The sequence below is a fragment of the Chelonia mydas genome, chromosome 4, assembly GCF_015237465.2.
Source record: "Chelonia mydas isolate rCheMyd1 chromosome 4, rCheMyd1.pri.v2, whole genome shotgun sequence".
Taxonomy (NCBI): Eukaryota; Metazoa; Chordata; order Testudines; family Cheloniidae; genus Chelonia; species Chelonia mydas.
Genome location: NC_057852.1, coordinates 67409188 through 67434049, shown reverse-complemented (window position 1 = coordinate 67434049; position 24862 = coordinate 67409188). Strand labels below are relative to the sequence as shown.

The 24862-nt window shown below is 40.8% G+C and overlaps 1 protein-coding gene across 5 annotated transcripts in view; it reads right to left on the bottom strand.

Annotated features, from left to right (window-relative positions):
* Positions 1–21113, bottom strand: part of KLHL2 (kelch like family member 2) — a 98526-nt gene extending 77413 nt beyond the window's left edge. For 2 of the 5 annotated variants that reach the window (XM_037897493.2, XM_007067038.4), the window contains exons 1-4: positions 20887–21113; positions 15350–15475; positions 10024–10130; positions 6575–6696 (exon numbers count right to left, since the gene is read on the bottom strand). In XM_037897493.2, the coding sequence (XP_037753421.1) occupies positions 6575–6696; positions 10024–10130; positions 15350–15475; positions 20887–20909 (378 nt within the window). In that variant the 5' untranslated portion in view covers positions 20910–21113. Of the gene's footprint in view, positions 1–6574; positions 6697–10023; positions 10131–11747; positions 14763–15349; positions 15476–20886 lie in introns of those variants that run through there. The other 3 variants (XM_037897491.2, XM_043545936.1, XM_037897492.2) reach the window with 3 other exon arrangements.
* Between the last annotated feature and the right edge of the window lie 3749 nt (positions 21114–24862).

Below are 24862 nucleotides of genomic sequence, written 5' to 3'. Positions count from 1 at the left end.
TTCCAGTCCTCTGGAATCAATCCCATCTTCCATGACTTTTCGAAGATAATTGCTAATGGTGAGGGCTGTCAAGCGATTAAAAAAATTAATCCTGATTAATCGCACTGTTAAACAATAATAGAATACCATTTATTTAAATATTTTTGGATGTTTTCTACATTTTCAAATATATTGATTTCAATTACAACACAGAATACCAAGTCTACAGTGCTCACTTTATATTTATTTTTGACTACAAGTATTTGCACTATAAAAACAAAAGAAACAGTATTTTTCAATTCACCTAATACAAGTACTGCAATCTCTTTATCATGAAAGTTGAACTTACAAATGTAGAATTATGTACCAAAAAACCTGCATACAAAAATAAAACAATGTAAAATGTTAGATCCTGCAAGTCCACTCAGTCTTACTTCTTGTTCAGTCAACCACTCACACAAACAAGTTTGTTTACATTTGCAGGAGATAAATGCTTCCCACTTCTTGTTTACAATGAAAGTTCACCTGAAAGTGAGAGCAGGCGTTCGCATGGCATTGTTGTAGCTGGCATCTCAAGATATTTACGTGCTAGATGCGCTAAAGATTCATATGTCCCTTCATGCTTCAACTACCATTCCAGGGGACACGCATTCATGCTGATGACAGGTTCTGCTCGATAACAATTCAAAGCAGTGCGGACCGACGCATGTTCATTTTCATCATCTGAGTCAGATGCCACTGGCACAAGGTTGATTTTCTTTTTGGTGGTTTGGGTTCTGTAGTTTCTGGATCAGAGTGTTGCTTTTCTAAGACTTCTGAACGCATGCTCCACACCCCATCCCTCTCAGATTTTGGAAGGCACTTCAGTTTCTTAAACCTTGGGTCGAGTGCTGTAGCTATCTTTAGAAATCTCTCACTGGGACCTTCTTTGTATTTTGTCAAATCTGCAGTGAAAGTGTTCTTAAAATGAACATAATTTGCTGGGTCATCATCCGAAACTGCTATAACATGAACTATATGGAAGAATGCGGGTCAAACAGAGCAGGGGACATACAATTCTCTCCCAAGGAATTCAGTCACAAATTTAATTAACACATTCTTTTTTTAAACAAGCATCATCAGCATGGAAGCACGGCCTCTGGAATGGTGGCTGAAGCATGAAGGAGCATACAAATGTGTAGCATATCTGGTGTGTAAATACCTTGCAGTGCCACTATAAAAGTACCATGCAAATGCCTGTTCTCACTTTCTGGTGACGTGAATAAGAAGAGGGCAGCATTCTCTCTTATAAATGTAAACAAACTTCTTTGTCTTAGCGGTTGGCTGAACAAGTAGGACTGAGTGAATTTGTAGGCTCTAAAATTTTACATTGTTTTACTTTTGAGTGCAGTTATGTAACAAAAAAAAATCTATATTTGTAAGTTGCACTTTTACAACAAAGATTGCACTACAGTACTTGTATGAGGTGAACTGAAAAATACTATTTCTTTTGTTTATCATGTTTACAGTGCAAATATTTGTAATAAAAAATAATATACACTGATTTCAATTACAACATGGAATACTATATGAAAATGAAGAAAAACTGAAAATATTTAATAAATTTCAATGTGTATTCTATTGTTTAAGTGTGATTAAAACAGCAATTAATCGACAGCCCTACTAATGGCTCAGATATCTCCTCAGTCAGCTCCTTGAGTATTCTAGAATGTTTCAAAAACCCCTAGTGACTTGAAGACATCTAACTTGTCTAAGTAATTTTTAACTTTTTCTTTTCATATTTTAGCCTCTGATCCTACCTCCTGTTCACTTGTATTCACTATGGTAGATGTCCGATTGCTACTAAACTTTTTGGTGAAAACAGAAACAAAAAAGTCGTTCAGCACTTCTGCCTTTTCCAGATTTTCTGTTATTGTTTTTCTCCTCTCATTGAGTAATGGGCCTACCATGTTCTTGGTCTTCCTCGTGCCTCTAATGTATTTGTAGAATGATTTCTTGTTACCCTTTATGTCTCTAGATAGTTTAATCGCATTTTGTGCCTTGGCCTTCCTAATTTTGTCTCTACATGCTTGCGTTGTTTGTTTATATTTATCCTTGGTAATTTGACCTAATTTCCATTTTTTATAGGACTCTATTTTTTTAATTTCAGATCACTGAATATCTTCTGGTTAAGCTGGGGTGGTCCTATCTTTCCTTCACAGTGGGATAGTTTGCTCGTGTCCTTAATAACGTCTCTTTGAAAAACTGCAAACTCTCTCATACTATTTTTCCCCTTAAACTTGCTTCCCTTGGGATCTTACCTACCTACCTACTCCCTGAGTTTGCTCAAGTCTGCCTTCTTGAAATCCATTATCTTCTCTGTGCTGTTTTCCCTCCTACCATTCCTTAGAATCATGAACTCTATCATTTCATGATTCATTTCTTGTTTCTGTTTCACTCTTGAATTTGTCAGATAACATTTTAATTTTAAATAAGATCGACCACTGATGTTACAATAAGGGATGAAGAAAAACCTAAGCAAGAACCATCTTTTACCTTTAGCTTACTATCTGAGGACTGGTCTACACTAGCGCAGTAAATCGATCTAAGTTACGCAACTTCAGTTACGTGAATAATGTAACTGAAGTCGATGTAGTTAGATCCAGTGGTGGCTACACTGTGCTGTGTCGATGGGAGAGCATCTCTCATCGACTTCCCTTACGCTTCTCGGGGAGGTGGAGTACATAAATCAATGGGAGAATGCTCTCCCATCGATTTAGCAGGTCCTCACCAGACCCACTAAATCAACACTCGCTGCATCGATTGCAGCAGTGCCGATCTACCGGTTAAGTGTAGACATGCCCTGAGTTTACCAGAGGAAATTTAGGAAGGCCAATGAAGTCTCACATTTACTTGCAGGAAACAGCCTATGAACAAGTCTATGAACCTGTTTTACTAGTTTCTTTAATCTCGCAGCAATGCAAGCCTACAGGCGTTCAGTTTCCACACATTACAGGAAAATAAACGGATCCCTTTTTGGTTCACTTAATTGCCAAGTCCGATCTTTAAAGGTGCATGTTCTCACAAAAAAAAGATTTTTCTAAAAATCAGGTAAATGCTCTTTAACAAGTAATTCTTGTGCAGAATTTTTAATAAAGGGATCTCTAAATCAAAGTAAACAAAGGCAGCTTAGCACAATATATATGAACAACTAGTTAGAACTAATTTAATAGTGACTTAATACCAGCTCACACTGTTTATCCAGGCCCAAAAGACCACTACACTACAATAACTCCATTGTAGTATTATGTACCTGTTTGCAAAAACAAGTAAAATTCAGTATGTTTGTTTCAAATGGAAAATACATCATGTTCATGTAATAGCTAATGGCAAATCATGGCTATTTCAACTTTTTTCTATGTGCCAAAGCAAATCGAGGAAGAAGCTCAAACTCATTTTCCTGTTCACAAATGGACTGAGAGGACAGTCAGTTAGCATAAGAATAGTATATATAGATTAATACCTAATAGCGGTATATTATTAAATATATTACATGTAAATATCGTAAGAAGCTACCTGTAAGTGGGAGCCTCTCAGGTGTTCAGTAAATCAGTCTACAGACACAGTATAACAGGATCTATTATATTACATCTTAGGTATTTTACAACCCTCATGACCATGATACATGAGCATCTCACGATCATCAAGGTGTTTACCCTCATAACACCTCTGTGCTATTTGCCCCATTTTACTTGTGGGGAACTGAGGCCCAGAACGACTAAGACTGCCCCAAGGTCACACAGACGTCTACAGCAGAACAGGAATTGAACACCCTATCGCCCACTGCCTAGGTTAGGGATCTAACCACTGAATTATCCTTCCAAAAGATTCAGGGCAGCCTTTATTATCTTAGCTTCTAAAGTCTCTGGGGCAGGGACTACATATGGCGTATTTGGACGGCACTTAATGTGAGTATTAGCAGAATACAAATAAAATATATTTTTAGCTAAAATAAACATGAGGGTGACAGAGGAATAGATTTGCATTTATAGCCAGTTCCAGGACACAAATGCATGTGATGACATTCAAAAGTGCAACTCTTATTTCAGTAGATCTAGTCCGAATCAAAGCTAGACTGTCTTTTCAATATACAAGTAACTACAAACTGTAAGATCACTCACCAGGTCACATTATATAAATTACCAACCCCAACATCATTAGATTCATCTTCAAACAGCCAGGTAATCTGGAGCTGTGAAAATGAAAGCTGCATCAGACTCAGAAGCATTAAACCTGTGGATATCTGGCCTTTAACATCCCTCATACTACTACTAGGATACAGACATTTTAGTTCTCATGCCCATAAACACAAGAGGAAGCCAACACTGTCAACATCAGACTAAAATATGTCCTCTCAGACAGAACCAGCATCCAAAACACACAAGGCTGCTTGCAGAGTCAGACAGAAAATCTCTACACAAAAGCCCTTACAAGAAGAACTTTATTTTTAATTGAAATTTGGGCATCCATCCTAATGTTATGTACTGAAGATTAGAAAGATATAGATTTATAGAAACACATGGTTGGAAGGGATCTTGAGAAGTCATCGAGTCCAGTCCCCTGCACAAGCAGTCATCAAGATATATAGGGAGAAGTTTTGCCCCTGAGGAATCAAACTTTTCCTGAATGGGCAAAAAGGAGCTGCCATGAACACATGAGATGAGTATTAACAAAACCTCTGTCATTTTTGATAGTGCAAGAGCTCTCCACAATGAGATTAAGAGGTCTGTACCCTTGCTAGTCTGGCAGGATACAGCACAGCATCAAAGACTTATTACGTGTCTGACAGAGCCCTCAGACAGTACCACCACAAGCCAACAATATCCAAAGAGAACTAATTAGTAAGATGTGAAGTTACCATTTCAGAATGGGAACACATGTGGCCTAGATTGCTGCAAAGGGTGGTAATGGAACATTTATTTTGATTTGTAAAATGGTAATATGAAGCCTATCACTTCCAGGTCACTGATTCAAACATGGCTAAAACCAGTAGTGACTCCAATTGATGGATATTCTGTGGCCGAGAAAGAGCTGATAATCTCAGTCCAATGCCCAGTAGAAAACTGTTCATTTCAGGCTGAAAGACTGAAGCGCAACTATGTGGTGCATATAACAATGCACGATTTCTTTCCCTCAGGGTTTACTATGTGTGAATGGCTAGTGATCTAATGCTCAGAGCAAGAAAATGGGGGAGTGGAGAAACAAAGGCAGAGGGTAACAAGAGCAACTGGAGACCTAAATAATACAGCTTACCAAACAGCACCTCTTAATAAGCAACCAGCATTAACTCTCCAGAATAGCTACTTCAGATCTTAAAGCAGCAGAAGCAAAGAAGAGGGAAGGGCTGAATCTTCTTGATACATGGTAAGAAAATATTATAGTGGGAGGGATAATAGCTACATTTTTTATTTGTATTTTTCATTGTTGATTGGACTCTTTCATTGCGACATTTCTAATCTCTGAAGTGTGTCTGCCATGAATGAGTCATAGGTAAGATCAGCTGATTGAGTGAGTGGGATGGGCAAAGTCCTTGTGCTAAATACCGATTGATATAAATATAGAGCTATCTAGCAAAAGTCCATCCTTGAGCTGACAAAAAAAATAAAAGCCAGACTTCGTAGGCCACTGACAAAATGAGAACATAGGAGCTTGGACCAAGTGGGAGTAGGTGACTTAGTGGACTAATGTAAAGGAAATGTTCAATAAACTAAACTTTAATTTAAAGGGGGAGGTTTATTTTTGTTTGTTTTAAGACAAAACTCAGTGCAAGCTAGCACTGTCAGAGCGAAAACTCCCAGGTAGCTATGTAGGTAGAACACTAGCAGCAAACTGATAACTGTGGGGGATACCCAGTTTACTGCACTAATGCTATGCTTCAAAGCCCACTGAAGTCTTTCCATTTACTTCAGTGATCTTTGGATTAGGCCCAGAGTACAGGATGTGAGAGTACTAGCCTTGGGAGCATGAACTACCTTTCCATCACAAAGGTGGGGAATTTTTCCACATCAGTGTAGAAGCACATTAGTCGCGTAGAGGATCTTATAGCTGGTGTAGCTATACTGTGAATAGAGGACTTCACTTTGCAGTAATGGTACCTTTCTCAAGCAGAGAACAGCCACATTTCAGAACACACACACACACACACTTGACTTTCACTAGAAAACTCACATGATTTTAGTACAAAAACCCTTTGTTTGTCCATTTATTTAAGGACTTGCTGATACATTCTCTACTAGACAGCAAGATTACTGTCAATCTATCATTTGTGAGAAACTACAAACTAGTGACTGGTGTTTTCTTTGCAGCACATGCAGTACTGAGGATTTGAATGTAGGTAATCAATGTGTCAGGGAGCCTGATTTTGCACTTTAAAAAAAGGAGAATTCTGTGATCACACAATTTCTGTCTAATATTTTTCTCTTTCTTATGGTTAAGATTCTAGCAGTAAATCCTATTATCTTTGCAAGTATAAGGAAAAAAAATCACCTTATTTTGCAAGAGCAAAAATGTCAGAAACCACAGAAACAATTATTAGGAGAAGTCCTTACTCTCTTACCTGTACATTTTCTTCTGTAACCTGAATTTCAGCAGTGTAAACATAATCAATAAGCATTCTCAGTGTCCAGCCATCCACTTCCTTTATTCGAACTCTCTTTGCTCGACTCTCACTCATTTCACCTGCAATACAATTTTGTAGTCTGATTAATTTAGTCATCGGGAGGCGAACTACTGTCAACGAAGCTACTGTCCCTTGTTGGGGATGGTTTTAATTTTTTCGCTGGGATAACTCTCTCCCGGTGACAAAGAGCAACCACACAGCGCACCTTACAACAGCCATTGTAGGCGTGCAGTGTAGACATAGCCTAAAGGTAGAGTAACCCAGATTATCTGAAGTTACTAAAAGGCTATCTAAGGTACTTATGTGGCCCCTATCACCATAGAATCTGACAGTCTCTTTATCAAGGCTCCTTGCTTCTGCCACTCATTAGGTTCTATCTTTGGATGGGAAGGACAGACCAGGGCTAGGAAGGGTGAAGCGTCTCCATTCCTGCCTCTTCTCTTGAGTTCCTCTGTCAGAATTTAGGCTTTAGAGCAGTGGTTCTCACCCAGGGCCCCGGGGGGCTGTGAGCAGGTTTCGGGGGGGCCGCCAAGCAGGGTCAGCATTAGACTTGCTGGGGCTCAGGGCAGAAAGCCAAAGCCCCACCGCATGGTGCTGAAGCTATGGAGCTCTGAACCCCACCACCCGGGGCTGAAGCTGAATCCTGAGCAACTTAGCTTTGCAGGGCCACCTGTGGTGAATGGCCCTGCGTGCTACCCCATAATGGCGGCCCTGGCTTTTATATGCAGAAAAACAGTTGTCGTGGCACAGGTGAGCCATGGAGTTTATAAAGGATGTTGAGGGACGGCCTCAGAAAGAAAATGGTTGAGAACCCCTGCTCTAGAGGAAACACAGGAAATGCCTGACTGAATCAGACCTGTGGTCCATCTAGCCCAGTATTGTGTCTCTGATTGTGGCCAGTACCAGATGTTTGAGAGGACAGTGCATGCAACCTCATGTTACGAAAAGTGGGATAATCTGTCCTCCACATTATATCTCCTCCCAATCCTTAGTAGTTAGAGATTGGTGTAAACCCTAAAGTCTGAGGTTTAATATCTTTCAAAATGTTAGCATTTACAATTATAACTCTGGATGGAGAAAGAATGCAGAAAATTCCTCCTTTCTTCCCTTTGGTTGTAACCAGTGTGGAAGTATAACATTGTATAAGTATAACGTTGTATAAGGGGACATGCTGGATACATTGTATATGAGGGGGCATGCCAAAACATGTTACAAAGTATCTGAGGGAGCACACGTAGGGACAGTTAGCTTTTGAATGGAGAAGCAATTAAGATAGAGCCAGCACGTCTGAGAAGCAGGCATCAGAATGGAAGGTGTGAAGGGCAATTAGTTAACTGGAAGCTGTTAAAGGAGATTGTTAAGGGTGGCAGGTAATTGAAGATACGTGACTGGTCTCAGGGATCTCGAAGGGTGGTGACTAAAGTCTTTTTCTTCTTTTGTCTGTAACTTCTCTGTAACTTGTTCTCCAAAAAACTGTATAAATTAAGAGACACAAGCCCCACTTGGGGGGCTCACTTCTAAATGTATTAGCAGAGCAGCTTTGCTAATAAAACAGAGTGGTCTGATAAATTGTGAGTCTGAGTCAAACTTTGACACCAGTTAAGTGAATGAAACTTGCAGGTCAACATGTACGAATGTGGGTTATTAGAAGTGTAACATAATAAGAATTAAAGATTAAATTTAGGACGTTGTGAGTGGAGAATGGCCATATAGCATAGGCAGCATGGTTGATTCTTATTGGAAGGAAGCATTTGCACCTGTAGCACACAGTCTTCCAATCCTTGAAGCAACATTGGTGTTGGGTTTAAAACTCCCACCACACCAATTCACTGAATAAATGGTTAGTCTGTTTACATAGAGATATTTTGAATGTGTGAGATAATAATACTCAGCATTTAAAATACAGCTAACTTAAAAGGCTTGCAATTCTACGTTATCAACCAGATGGAAAAAAGCATAATAGAAAAAGTTGCTTTCATTTGAGTTTAACAGAAAACTAGGATGATTTTTATCAGATTAAAAAAAATATCAGTGCTCACTAGTAATCTGTGTATCAACCACAACTGAATACTTAAGGATTAATAACTGGAGAATTCTTTAAATGTCATTTCTATGCTGCACTAAGTGGGTATTCAGCCAAAAATGTGGGGGAGGAGGGGAGGAGAGAAGAAAGCACAGAACAGAGCAGAAAGAAAATATTAACAGATTTCAGTCAATTCCATATCATAAACAAATCAAGTCTATCCTACATTTACAGTTTAATCTCAGTAAAGTGATCCCTGTTTCCCAATACACAGTTGTATATACAACTAGAACTTCTGATCCTAATTTGAAACTTAGTTGTCAAAATTTTGTTTTTACTCTTTTTACCTGCATGCCCCATGTCAGGAATGTAGCTGAAGTTGTAAGATGCATATCACAGTGATTATTTCTGATGTCCCATGTCATCAAGAAAAAACATTAAGGACCAGAGTATATCACAGAGTGGGAGGAAATAGCCAAGGAATTTTAAAATAAAATTATAAAACACACATTTAATAATAATTTTCATTTTGACAGCCTCTTCCATGAGAGGGTTTCAAAGTAATTTACAACCAGTGAAGAAGTAAATCCGCAACATTCAAAATCCATTGGGAAGTATTAAGGATCTAAACCTACTTTAGCCCTACAAAACATCTAACATACCTGCTGTAACAACATAACAGCAAATTAGTAGCGTGGATTGAGAAGAGACAGAATCCAGCCTGTACAGAAAAGTTATTGCAACAATGCACAGCATATCTGTCACTCAATTATCCAAAGAATACCAAAATATGCACTCCAGCTGCCAAAGCCACTGAAAGCGTTCATGTCTAACAGCTTACAACACTATGGGACTGAGGAATGTACTTAGGGGAAAGAAGAGATGTTAAAGGGACATCATTTACTTAAAGTCCAGAAAAAAGTGATTTAACCTACTGTTACACAGGATTGTTACTGCTGAAAAGGTTGGAGAATCTCTTTCTCCTTTACTTCGAACATGACGGCAATTTACATAGTCATTTTCTACTGTTTCCACTGTTTGTGTGCATCTTTCACACAGAAAAAGGAAGAGAAAAATAAAAATAAATAAAACAAGAGAGAGAAATACCAAGAATTGTCAGGAGGACTTAGAGGAAAGAGAATCACCCAAACCTACTTTTAACTCCCTTTATACAAGAGACTGGATTTCAAGTTGACAGCTCCCTTTAAAGTTAGAACAAGCTAACATATAAAATAGACAAGGTTCCTTTAATTTTAACATCTTATTAATATATAAAACAAAGCAAAACAAAACTCTTTTGCCTGAGCACTTCAGCATAGTCTGCTAATAGTTAAAGGTAACAAGTGTTAAAAATATTTAGTACCTGTAAACATGGCATGGAAGTAAGGGCTGCAAGCGGCTAGCACGACTCTATGAGCTGCAATTTCCATGTCTTCAGCTACTATCGTCACATCACACAACAAGTTTTGACTGTTTTGAAAAAAATATCAAAGGAAGAGTAGTTTTACATCAGCAAATCCATAGTAGAAAAGCACATAACATCTACCTCACAGTAAACATGATGTTTTCCCCAACAAAAACAAACAATGTTGATAAACTAAAATTTTTAACTCTGTTTCAAAATACACATGGCTGTATACAGCTGGTGCTTGGGTTCATGCAGCTTCCTAGGCGCAAACTAATAAATTCTGCTTTCTTGCTTGGTTAAAAGACTTGTATGCCAAATACAGAACAACTTATATTAGCCGAAAAGAGTTTAAGGCTACATACTCTGGAGGAATCCTCTTTCCATGCCCTGTATCAATATGGACAAATACTAAAAGGTTAAGATTCACTCCCAGATAGATCAGGGCTATGAGCTTCCTGGTCAGTGATGAGCCCAAACTTCAGAGTGGCTTTCTTTGTTGTATTACTTTCAAAGTTCGTGCCTTGTTTACTATTCAAAATCACCATAAAGTCTTCTTTGTTATTGCTGCTTTTCAAGTATATTTTCATCACCAAAAATCTCCGAACCAAGAAAAATAGCTTAGGTTTTTCTAAGGTGAAACGTAGCATGCCCTCTTTAGTTGGTAGTGTTGTTTAGCGACGTTGGTCCCAGGACATGAGAAAGACAAGGTGGAAGAGGGGGGTTGGGAAAGATTTCTTTCAGGATGCAGCGCCCATCCAGTATGGCTTGTAATTGTTTGATGATATCCCGTATGGATTGCAGTGCGGTGTGGTAGCTGAGAACTAGGAGTGTGCGGTCGGTGGATTTTTTCCCTGTATTGAAGCAGATTTTCCCAGGATATTTGGATGGACCATTCCATGATGAAATCTACTTCTCCAGTGGAGTGTCTTTGTTTGGTGAAGGCGGTTTTAAGTGGGTGAAGTGTGTATCCCACAATTTCTCCTTAGAGAACCACCACCCATCCATCAAACTTTCTAGAACACTCCCCCACCAGCATCAACCTGCAGGACACCACAATCAGCCTCAACAAGGAAAGCCTATAGACAACTATATACAAGAAACTAATGGATCACCACACACTTACTTTCACAGATCTAGTAGCCATCCCAAACACAACAATAAATCTGTTATCTACAGCCAACCACTCACAGAATATGTTCCAAGAAGGAAGTCCAGGATACACACTTAAAACTGCCTTCACCAAACAAGGACGCTCCATCAGAGAAGTAGATTGCATCATGGAACTGGTCATCCAAATACCCCAAGAAAATCTGCTTCAATAAAGGAAAAAACCCACCAACTACACACCCCTAATTATCACTTACCACTCCACACTGGAATCTGTGTGGGGTACCACCAAACAATTGTAATCCATATTTTATGGGGACCACATCCTGAAAGAAATCTTTCCCAAATCCCCTCTTCTGGTCTCAAACAACCTACCATCCCCTAACCTCTCTAAGATCACCATCAGAAGCAAGCTCCCCACAAACCAGGACACACCAAACCAAATGACAGCAGATCCTGCTATGACAGATGCAAAGACCGTAGACATATCTCCACTGCTAAGTGAATCAATACCCCCCACACCTTCCAAGGTCCATAGGTCCTATCAATGCCTATCACAACATATACAGTACCTCATCCAGTGCATCAAATGCCCCAACGACGACTTGGGGGAAGTCAGGCAATCACTATATTCTCGACAGAACTCACATAGAAAAACGATAAACAACAAAAACACCTTGTCACCCATGGGCAAACTTTTCAAAAAACTCTCAATATCTAACCTCTCAGTTCTTGACCTCAAAGGAAACCTGCACGACACCTTCAAATGGCAAACCTGGGAACTTACATTCATAACTTTGCTAAAGACTTAGGGCTTGTCTACACTAGAAAATTAAGTGACTTTTTTTTTTTTTTTAATAATGAAAGGGTACACTCTGAAGCAATTCTGTGACAAGCTTCTCAGCTGCAGAATCAGAGTCTACAAAAGGGTAACATAGCTTGGTACATATGCAATATAAGAAATCAGTCTAGGTTTTGTAATATTAACCATTTTCCAATTAGAATGCTTTTGAAAGTCCTTGTTTATCAGCTATTAAAGCTGTTTGGGAGGCATGAGTAAGAGAAGTTCCATCACGATAAAAACAGATTACTGCGAGGCATAAAGACAGGGACTAAATGGACAATTTGTAGGGGCTAAATGGACAATTTTCAATTTTTGGGGGGGAACTTACATCTGCATAGCAGATCCACAAAATCCACACCCCTGAGAGATGTAGCTATGCCATCCTAACCCCCAGTGTAAATAGCAGTAGGTCAACGGAACAATTCTTCCATCAACCAAGCTACCGCCTCTTAAGGAGGTGAATTAAGAACCTCTCCCTTCAGTGTAGGTAGGGTCTACACCGAATCACTGCTGCAGCTGTGCTGCTGTAGCGTTTTAACTGAAGACTTAACGTTGGTGTGTAAGAGTTAGTAGATGGGTGTCCCAGTGATCAACACTAGGATCGATGTTAAGCATATTTGACATCTACTTAGAGGAGATTGTGACTTATGAAGTGGCAAGATTTACCAAGGACAAAATTATTCAGATTAGTTAAAAACTGTAAGGATTGTGAAAACCATTGATAAGATATAACAAAACCGGGTAAATGGGTAACTTGACATCAACCAAGATTCAATGTAGGCAAGTGAAAGGTTATACATATTGAAAAGAATTTAAGTGTTCATGCTGAGGGATTCTTAAATAGTTATAACCTTACAGGAAATGTCTACTGAGGTGCACATATCTCAAAAGATATTTGCTTAGATTGCTGCACAAATGAAAGAAAGTGTGAGCTGGGAGGCAGTATTAAAAAAAATACTCAATAATAGAAAAAATGGCTACTTAAAGATACTGCCTTATTTTGAACAATATAATGTCTTGTAGTCAACTCATTCTCAAAGCTGATAGCGTCCTTCAGTGGTCTTGTGTAACGGCAGTCAAAGACATAAAGAAGGTTTCCATAGAAAGATTAAAACGTTTAGGATAATTTCATTTGGAAAGACAAGCAAGGGAAAGTTAGAGGTTTAGTAAATAATAATGAATACTTTCAAAGAGGATCAAACGCCTACTAAATAGTTCCCATAATATGAAAACAGATCTTAAGTTAAAAGGCAACAAATTTAAAACTCAAGGAAATTCATTATGCAACACATCGTCAAACTAAGGTGCACTAATATGGAGTTTTTCATACTTTCTATTAGAGTCTAGAGGAAACAGTCAAATAAATCTAATTAAGCCAACTGTTCTGAAGTCAAGCTTAAAATAATTAAGTTTATTATTTCAAATCCAAAAGGAATGCAAATACAAATATTATGTGACCTGACAAGGTCCTAAAATTTTGACACAAGTTTTACTCAAACTGAAGCTACCTTTCAGTATCATCAGTAAACATTTGTGGCAGCTACACTACTAAATGCAACTATAGTTGAGATTTGCTTGGCACCATTCCCATTTAAACTTCTCAATTGTTTCTAAATACAAAATAAAAACTGCTTGTACTCTCTCAACAGCAATCCTGACTTTAATAAATCCTGAAAATTGAAGTACATTTTTAAAATAATAATCCAGGGCCTTCAACAATGAACTCTGCTGGGAAGTCACCTCCCTTTGCCTATAATGAAACAGCAAAACTGAGATTGGGTTTGTTACTTGTGGGCACGATACAACCTACGATTCATTCTTAGACGTGACCTCTATTTCTACACTCTCCCTCCTCTCCAAAAAAATCACTCACTTGACCCTGCAGCTCTGCCACATTCCTTGAGGTTGTGAATCTGGTTACCATAATCCTTGGAGGAACAAGAAATGTGGTAGGGAGTAGCATGACAGCCATTCAGTTTGGTCAGCAGTGTAAGGATGGGCAGGAACACTTAGAAGGGGATAGCTTACTCTCAGGCTATGTATAATGTCTTTTACTATACGGTCGGCGTGATGTAGATTGCAATCTCTTTGGGGCAGGGACTATCTCCATGTTTGTCCGGAGTGGCACAAACTGTCAAAGTTCAATAAATAACTAAATATGGCCACAGTGTCAGTAGCAGCAAGAACACATAGCCACATGCAACGAGTGAGGATCAAATATTGAGGCAAACTTTACTAAGAGATACAAATTGTTGTTTTATGCCAAAAGAGGTTAATATTTTTAGGTAAGGTAGGGAAGAAAGGTAGGTATATGAAGTTTAAAATCTCAGGCTTTGTCTATAGTAGGGAAATTCTGCAAAAATTTTGCGTCAGCAACTGTTGTAAGACCAGCTATAAACAGTTTTGAGTACCACATCACCTAGTTCTCTTACTAAATATTCTAATTGACATGATACTAAGAACAGTATCAACACAGGGCTTCCAGTGTTGCAATGGTTGGAAACTTGACAACAAAAATTTCTTGGTGCATAAGAGGCCTATGTGAAAAGTGACCTCTTAACTGAACCTATTTGGAATATACTGTGCAACAGATAGCGCCACTGAAACAAACAAAATTCTTCAGATGTTTTTCATACCCCATAAGCAGGCTTGGAAGGATTAGATTTTTATCAGTAAATGTTGGTCAATATCGATTTCACTGTACATACACAAATCCATGAATGAATATCTCCAACAATAATAACTGAAATTTACAGATAGGCAAAGTAAGAAAAATAATCCTTGATATCTTTAAATCAATGATTTACTTTGTATATTTTGATGTGATGTTAACAATTTATGTTTTTAATTATTATGAAGTAACTTGAATCTCAATATCTACTGTCATGAAAAAATTATTGTCTGACCCTCCATAATTTCATGCAACTGTGAAAATTTAAATATATAAAAATAAAAAATGCTTAAAATCTATTATGTTGTTCAACTTTGAAAATTTATACCCAGAAAAATGCTTACAAATAAACACTTATATCTGTTGAAATTATATAAAAAACCAAACATTGAATTCTGCCACGCCAACACATAAGCAATAACTCTGGCTAGCTTGTCAAGGGTGATATGAATATATAATATAGATTCCATCAAATTACTTTATGACTACCAATAAGTTATCACTTTTTAGTTTTATAATTCATCTTATTGGTTTACCTGGAAAACTACGTTTGTGGGATTACACATCCTATTTACGGCAGAAACTTAAATTAAAAAAATTTGTGAACAACTGAAAATGGATGACCCCATACACGTGCATAAAATGAATACAATACGTACCTTCTTAATTCATTCATAACTTTGAAAGCTTTCTTCATATGCCAAGGATTCACTGTAACAGGGCAGTGTTTTTCAGTATTATCATCTTTCAGATCCACAGGCTTCTGATGGCAAAGTTTTGTACATCTATAAACAAACAAGACAACCAAGTTTAGTTAACATTTCTGTCTACTTGAAAAGCATGGTCCCAATTCTTTTTGCCAAACTTACTTTTTACTCAGAGTGATTTCAAATTCCGCATTACCAACACTCTGTACGTGTTTTGGAAAATATACCAGGCACCTAATAACACTAGTCAGAGAAATGCACCTACTAGCCAGGTTGATGATAAAGAAGAATGTTAGTCTAGTAAGCTCCATGAGCAAAGGCACTAGTGAGGAACCCATCCTCCCCCTTACCAATCCTCAGCTTCTGGGAAAGAAATGGGTACTGGAATTTTTAACTAAGTGCTTGGATAGAATTAAAGAGGTAAACAGATTAGGTTGAAAACAGAACTTTTGTGCTAAATAAGATAAATAAATAGGTCAGTAGGCTAACAAAACAATGTCTTAGCCAGATAAGGTAAAAGGCAGAACACCCAGAGCACCATTTACTGACAATGAGTAAGATAAGTTAGAAATGAAGAGATGAGGTTGAGCATGGGCAATGCATGGACAGAGCATGCTGCACAGGGATTGGTTCCTGCAAAGTAACCAAGCCAATCCAAAAACATGTGATGCAATGTACTATGTAAAAATATATATATATAAAGGAAGAGGCTTTCTGTGTAACTTTGGATGTGTGGTATTTCCTATACTCATCTACACTTGAGTCCGATCAACTCAGGGTAGCTTTGCTTTGTGCCAAATAAAAGAATCTGAGTGACAAAATCTGGAGTTAAACTGAGAACCAGATGAAGCGTTCTCCCAGAACTGGACAAAGTGTTCTAGATAGGATGAGTGGAAAAGATCTCAGACATAATCCCAGCACTGATAAATTTTCAATCTCCCATTTATCTGTCTGTTGGAAGAGAATCAGTTCACATCCCCTCCCCCAGCCCTAGGCTGCTGCAACACATCATCTCCCACAGATTCCAGGTCATCCTCCCCCTTTGAAAATTCCAACAGTACCCACTCCTGTTCAGTTTTCCACATCAGCCACATGAAACTGACACGATTATGGGCAATTTCACAGCTATCCACAAGACTCTTCTGAAGACAAGGAGTGAAACTGACCAGACTTTTCTTAATCAGTTTCTGCCCCTTGAAAAGTCTCAGAGTATCAGCAGAGTCAAAAAAGCTGTCTGAATTTAAACTTTTTAAAAGAATGTTTAAATTCTACAAACATTGTTTATACCAGCTCCTTTGCTCAGCTGAGCTAGCCAGTAATGAATAGGCAAGTAGATTTCCAAGCTATGCTATTGTCTATAATGCCTAAAGGCTGTGCTGCTATTCCCACAAAGGAGACAAATTACCATTTCACTTTGTTATATAATATTTACTGGTTTCAGAGTAGCAACCGTGTTAGTCTGTGTCCGCAAAAAGAAAGGAAGTACTTGTGGCACCTTAGAGACTAACAAATTTATTTGAGCATAAGCTTTTGTGAGCTACAGCTCACTTCATCAAATGCATTCACTGGAAATGAATGCATCCAATGAAGTGAGCTCTAGCTCACGAAAGTTTATGCTCAAATAAATTTGTTAGTCTCTAAGGTGCCACAAGTACTCCTTTTCTTTTTACAATATTTACTAGCTCTCATATGTTTATCTGCACTACACAACTTTATTCCCTATCCTCAAAATTACCAACAATAAAGCATGAGTATTTGGCATTCAAATAACTTATTAGAGGCAGTTCATTCTGACACAAATACTTAAAAAATTTACAATATCTTATAGTGAAGATTAAAACACTGCTTATAGTTTGTCATGTTTAAATGTTTTTACCAAATTAGGAGGGTCAAATTCAACATAAGATTTAGGGACCTAGAACTCTGATCTGTTTTTTTCACTGCATCTGCTAGAGTATTTTTCTGAGCATGTCTGAAGCAGCTTTAAAAAAAAAAAAAAAAAAAAAGGACAGCATTTACATGAAGATAATGGCTACTTAAATTTAAGATTTAAACCTGTCATTCTAGATGCACAGAATTCCCACAAATAGGAAAGCAAAGCAACCTTTACTATACCATTCAGAAAAAGAAAAGGAGTACTTGTGGCACCTTAGAGACTAACCAATTTAGTCTCTAAGGTGCCACAAGTGCTCCTTTTCTTTTTGGAATACAGACTAACACGACTGCTACTCTGAAACCTGTCATTATATACCATTCAGGATATTGGGTCTAGTAACATAACATTTTGGACCAAACTGCAAGAAAGACAAAAAGCACTGATCCACAAAGGAAGAGAGAATCATCGATAGAAGAGAGAGGTCAGCAAAATAAATATGGTTTTCTACTTCAAACCCCTCGCAACTTTAACATTCTAGAATTTAAAAGTCTGTTTTACAGCTAACTTCTGGGAAGTGTCCTAAACGAACAGATACAATTCAAGTAAAAAGTGGTTCAGGGGGTAATTAGTAGAAAAATTTTGCATCAGTGTTCAAAAAACCAACATTACCAGGTATTTCTTCCTTACATCTGTCACTATTCTACAAAACACCTAAATACAGCATCTGTGGTGCACTTCTTTTACAGTAAACTTTAATTTTCCAATTTATATGCTGTATATAGGGATCATCATTGAGAAATAAAAGCAAGTACTCAAAATGATATACTGAAACTACAGGTATTAGGCAATATATATTGCACCATCAGGTAATTAACGGTGAAGTAAACATTTACTCTTTTACTTCTCTGCTTGCTTACAACATACATCCAAGTCAGCAAAACCTTTTCTACCATAACTTCTCACATTCCAATACAATACACCACACTCTAAAAACTTTAAGACTATGCCAAATGCTGTCTTTGAGGATTTCCAGACACACTGGCTAAGGTGGAGGGTTTGATTACATATGAATCATAAATTCGTAAGGAGGCGATGAAACTGTCAGATTCTAGGTTACAAAACAGCAATATCATAAACTGGCTATGATGTTATAAAGACCACAATGAATTAAAAGCCCTCCTTAATATGCATCCTATTTTGCGGGCTGCTTGACATACTTTAAATTACTTTGGATTTGTTTAGTAGTGTCTCCAGCTGAGCTACAGTTGTTTGTGACAGCAATTCTATTTTAGTTGTTTCTAGTGGTGCCATATCTGTGGCATCTAAGACTATACTGTAATGAGAAGGGTATGATGCACATACATTAGACCACAGGGTAGACAGACGGGGTGAACCTTAACCTAAGCATGGTGGAGGCATGTGGCTTGAATCTTCAATACATTGATGCTATAAAAGATCTTCCAGTTGTCCTGATTATCATGCTTAACTAAATAGGGTGAAAACAATGTGGTTGGCTGAACCAGAGCAATGGTCAAACTCAAACTACCTTTACTCTGCCTATCCTATTCATGCAGCCCTCCCTGTTTGATGATCCTTGCTCCTCCTGAAATTTCAGGACTACAATAGCTACACTTTGGAGCTCCTAAGAAGTAGGGAAAGTTTAAACATTCTGGGGTAATATATAACCTCACTTGCATGTCAGATTACAACACACATGATGATGTAGAGAGAAAAGATATAATGCAGGATCTCTCACATCATCCAATCCTGAACTGGTATAAAAAAATGGGAGTCTAGATCTGTATATAGGCATGCAACACATTTACTGAATACCAGAAAACAACAGATGGGACCCAGTTGTCATTTCTAACTTCATATGTCAAAGTCTTGACCTGTCAGATCTTGGAAGAGCAGAAAGTAATGCCACGTACACCGAGTAGAGTTTCCATAAGCATATTCACTTCCACTATCCCATACACACCACCCCATCATGGTTAATTCCTTCTGTCTTCAATCTTCTCCGAACTCATCCAAAATTCGGGCTCCTACAAACAGCAAAGGCTGCAAGATTTGTTGAAGACAGGCCTCTTTTTGGAAGACAGCTTGGGAAAGCACAAATTTACCATAAGAGATAAAGAAAGGAACAGCGGGTGGTATATTTTTCCATTTATGCGTAACAGTGTGGGGAGAAGGTGCCTGTAGTAATTTTTTGGTCAACTGCCAAACCCTGGGTATTAGAGAGATGGGTAAGTTAATACACTCCAAATCCTGAGCACAAAGGAGGTAATATGTTGCTTACTTTAGTACAAAGAAAACACATGGCTGCCAGTTACAAAAGTAAAATTATTGTACCAGGAAGGAAAAGGGGTTTGCAAGTACCATGCGCAGGGAAGGAGTTACACACCTATACATAATACTATGGCTCAATCGCTGGAACACTCGTGCTCCAAATCTGAGGAGGTTTGGGACTATGGAATTGGTAACATGTTGTTAAATATTGAGAAGCAGAAAATATACATATCTTCATAAACCACTCATGTAACTGCTTATTGCTTAGCAACCCTGCTTTTAAGAAAGCCACTACATCCACATGCCTGAACACTCTAGAAATCTCTTAATGTAGGATACATCTCAGTGCATGCATATGTATGCATATACAACGCCAGCAAATGAGTGTGGGTGATATTTTAAATGTTTCATATTGTCTTCAAAACCATTCTTCATAAAACAGATGCTATAAAAATGTCTATAGCTAATGCAAAAATGAGAGGATCTCGGTCAAGATGAAGGAGATTTAACAGGGTGGTTACACATTTCCCTTGAAGACTTCCTTAATGAGGGTGCTATTCCCCTCCTGGGGAACAGATTTTAAGGGCATTCCTTAGCATCTCCTCTCCTGGTCTTATGGATGGGGAGTGCATTTTATCATGTTTTCTGCTGACCATCTTCAATCTTGTTCACTTTCTGCAATCTCCCTCATTCACCTGCCTCTGCTTGTGACAGCCCTTAAGAGTTCTTTATGGAACACCGCCATGCCTGGCACTGTACAAGGTACAACAAGACAGTCCGCCCTCTGAAGATCTCACAGTACTAGTGCAAAACAAGAAGTATTATTAAAATCCTGCACACACTTTGCCCACTACTACGTTTCACCTGTTGGGTGCTCCTGTTTTGAGACCTATCCCGCGAACCCAGGCATTAACACAATCCAGCAGGGCTGTAACTGTGCCAGGCTTTAACGTGTCCTAACGCCACCAGGGCAGATGGGACCCGGAGCCCGCCGGCAGGTGGGAGTCGCACATTCTGCCGGGTCCCTGGCAGCGGCGTCCGGGGCTCCCCTGCCGGGATCGCGCTGAGCCGGAGGAAGGAAGGGGACGAGCCCGAGCAATGGGCACTCAAGGCACCGCGGTACCTGGGCACCAGGAGGGGGACCCCGCAGCTGCCGCCTTCCTCCGGGCAGGGGCTGCCAGAGACCAGGACAAGGGGGAAAGGGGCCGCTCCCTGCCCAGAGACCATGGGGGGAGACACCGCCGGGGATTCCCCACCGTCATCAGCAGGGCGCGCCCGGGGCGTCCCTGAGGCCCCCCTCTCCAGCCCGCCTACCCGCACTCACACCGGCGGCAGCAGCATCTCCATCGCGGCTCCGCGCAGGCTTCCTCCTCAGAACGCGGGCACCGCACGCTGCCGCCTGCACCATGCCAACCGCGCGCGCCCGGGCACCCGCCGCCTCTCCCCTCCCGGGGCCCCCCTACCACCGCCGCCCAGGGGGAGCCGGGCTCCCATCCATCTGCCCGCCAGAGCCGGCTACGATGCCCCTGCCGGGCGCCACTAGCCCAACCCACTTCCGGGTTCCATCCGGGAGGGCGGTGACGGCGCAACGTCAGCACGCAGCCTCGCAGTGAGCGGGACGCCCTCAAACTTCGCGCCCTCCGCCGGCGTCTCCCAGCTGGGGCGTGGGGTACAAGGCCCTGGGCTCTGCAGGGGCCGGGCGTCGTGGGGCGTCAGGAGGGCTTTGCGGGGGTGGGCCCGTTGTGCAGGGGAAGCTGGAGCTGTAGGGGGACCCCCCCCCCAAACGCTGCCTGGGCACGGCCCGGGGCTTGTTGCTTCCCACTGGGAGACTCAGGTCTGGAGTCAAAGGAAGAAGGAAAATGACCCTGCTACTGCGCTAACAGGTCCCCACTTTCCGTAAGTCCTTCCCTCTGATGCCACCGCTGCTGGAATCGTGCGTCCCCTTCTAGAGCCCTCCGGTCCAGAAGGCTGTTGCTAAATTGGAAGAGGTTCGGAGAGGAGTCACAAGAATGATGAAAGGATCAGAAAACATGCCTCACGGTGACCGACTGGAGGAGCTCAATCTATTTAGCTTAACAATAAGAAGAGTAAATAGTCTATAAGTACCTACCTGGGGAACAAATATTAAATAGCGGGCTCTTCACTCCAGCAGAGAAAGGTGTAACACAAGCCAATGGCTTGAAGTTGAAACAGATTCAGGCTGGTAATAAGGTGTATATTTTTAGTATTAATTAACCATTGGAACCATAGGCACTGACTCTGTGGGTGCTCCGGGGCTGGAGCACCCACAGGGAAAAATTGGTGGGTGCTCTGCACCCACCAGTAGCTCCCTGCCCTCCCCGAGCTCACCTCTGCCTCCTCCCCTGAGCGGGCCTTCCCCGCTTCTCCTCCCAGCTCTTCCTGCCACGAAACAGAGGAGGAGCGGGAATGCAGCATGCTCAAGGGAGGGGGTGGGGATTTGGGGAAGGGGTTGGAATGGGGGTGGGGCAGGGGTAGAGTCGCAAGCACCCACCGGTGCCAGGAGAAGTTGGCACCTGTGATTGGAACAATTTACTGAGGGACATAGTGGACATGTTTTCTAAAAGATATACTTTAGGAATTATTAAGGGAAGCTCTGTGGCTTGTGTATACAGGAGGTCAGACTAGATGATTACAATGGTCATAGGTGACAGCTTCCTCCGGACCTGTAAGGGGTGCTCAACCTCCCACTCCGCTCCAGGTCCCACCCCCTTTCCCCAAATCCTCAGCCCCAACCCCCACCCCTGCCTCTTCCTGCCCCCGCCCTGCCTCTTCCCTTCAAGTTCCGCCCCCCTCCCCGAGTGTGCCCCATCCGTGCTTCTCCCTCTCCTTCCTAGAGCCTCCTGCATGCTGTGAAATAGCTGATTGTGGCAGGCAGGAGGCACTGGGAGAGAGAGGGAGGAGCTGATGGGCAGGCGCTGCTGGCAGGCAGAAAGTGCTGGGGGGAAAGGAGGAAGCTGATTGCCGGTGTGTGCTAAGCACCCGCTAACTTTTTTCCATGGGTACTCCAACACGTATGACAATGGTCCCTTCTGGCCTTGGAATCTGTGAATCCTTCTGAGGGGCTCAGAGCATTCTATAAAAGGTGGGTATTATCCCCATTTAAAAATAGTCATGATTTTCAAGTTGTATAATAAATAAGCATGCTCCAAGAGAACATAAATGAACAGCACAACTAATTTATCTCAACAATTACACATAATCCTAACAAACTAACCAGTGACAATTAAGGCCACTGAGGATTTTGAGAAAGACAAATCTCACAGAAGAGAATTTTAAACTAAGCAAGACTCATCATTAACTACATTTTAAATCTACAAGACTAACTTATGGGTGGTATTGGTCAACAGCAGGCCTCCCCTAGTTAAGACTGCAATTGAGTTCACATTATTCTCTTGATTTTTGCACACCCCCATTCCAAAATCTTGATTGCTTTGTGGCAGATGGGCCTCTGTGTTACTGGCAATTATAATTTTATAACAGGTATGTTTTTTTCACAAGAGCTGTCTTGCACCCAGTGCTGTTCAGTATTAGAATGTTCCATAAAGGTCTGGTTTGGATTCCTAGAAAGTTGGGGTCATCGAGGTGGCACTTTCTGTAAACAGAGTTTGGGTCACACCCATCCTCACATGCAGAGCACACCTCTTCTGGTGCTGTTGTTGTGGTCTGTCATGGCTGGTTGCCCTTCATTTCACTCTGCCCCCTTGAGTCTGGGGACACATAGTAGGGTTTTATTTGGGGGGATATCATTCCCCCTTCTCAGTAACTCTTCTACCAGATGTTCTTGGTTCCTGAGGGTGTGGATGATGATTCTGAAGTGCTAGCTCTTCCATCTGATGTGGTCCATGCATCTACTGTTGGGGCTCATCTACTTTCTTCACCGTTGGGAAACTTGGTCCTCATCCACAGTGTCAGTTGTTGGCATTTGCTCATTGCTCTGAGCAGGAACCTTTATCAGGTATAGTCAGACACAAAGCTCATGTAGGCGTGGAAGACCACATCCTGAAGAACTGCAGCTTATGCCACTACTACCCATTACTGTGGAGGAGCAACCTTCCATCCACACCAAAGTCAAGGTGTGGCACTTGTTGTTAGACAGCTCTAGCACGGACTTTAGCCACATGAAACCTCTATTCTCTAGGCTTACTCTATGCTTGGCTCCAACATCATTGTGGATACATCTGTTGTTGTGTCCCATGCACCAGCTGTGGAAAAGGACCCATTCTAGTACCAGCTAGTAGAAACATTCCAGTAACACTGCCACATGACACACTGTTAGTGCTTGGCGATTTCAGTGCTGTGACTGGCTGCAATCGAACTAAGTATGAAATCCAGAGACCCATAATAGGTCCCTTTGGTTCGATTTCCCAAATGATACCACTACCTGGCTTTTGACGTATACCACCTTGTCTGTGGGTCTTTGGTGATTCAGAAGCACCAGCAAACTCAGAACACAGACTGGTTGTCACTCAGCTCTCATTGCATCTTCCAACTTCTTGCAAACCAGATGTTCGCTACCAGTACAATGTCCAGAATCTTTCTGAGGATCTTGTTGAAGCCATGAAATACACGCAGGCCATCATGGATCACATATGTAACCTCAGTACCCGCATGGACGATGTGGAGATCCCCTGGAATAGTATATGTAACACACTCACATTCCACTGCTGGAACAATCAGCGTCAGATGGTTAACCAAGACACCTTGGCTTTCTGAAGAAGCCTTTGTTATATTATCGAAAAGGTAGAAGCACATAAGCAGACGGATGTCCAAGAATGTAAACTCCTGAAAGGCATTTTCTGGACCATGGCAAAATGTGACCCTGAGATCTATGTCAATTCCCTCGCCGATGAAGCAGAGGACAGCCTAAAGAACAGTCTGCATCCTGCCTACCAAGCCATCACCCACCTGGCTGGCAGCCATAAACAGCCTTCTAACATCCCTATTATGAAACCAGATGGCTCTGCTCATTGATGGAGGAGGTGCTAAACAGATGGAAAACACATTAAAGCATGCTGAAGCACAGACCTGCTGATGACTGTCTAGAGCTACATGATCTGGCAAACCTCACAGCTGTACATCCAGGAACAAACATTGATCTTTGGTAACTCAAGGAATATGAAAGGCCAACCGAGAGTTACACAATGGACATGCTGCTGGACCTGATGGTATTTCATTGCAGCTGCTCAAAGGTGCCTTGGAACCAGTGAGCACCAGCCTGCATCAACTGTTTTTAAAAGTGTGAGCATCAGGAAAAGTACCAATAGACTGGAAAGACAGCA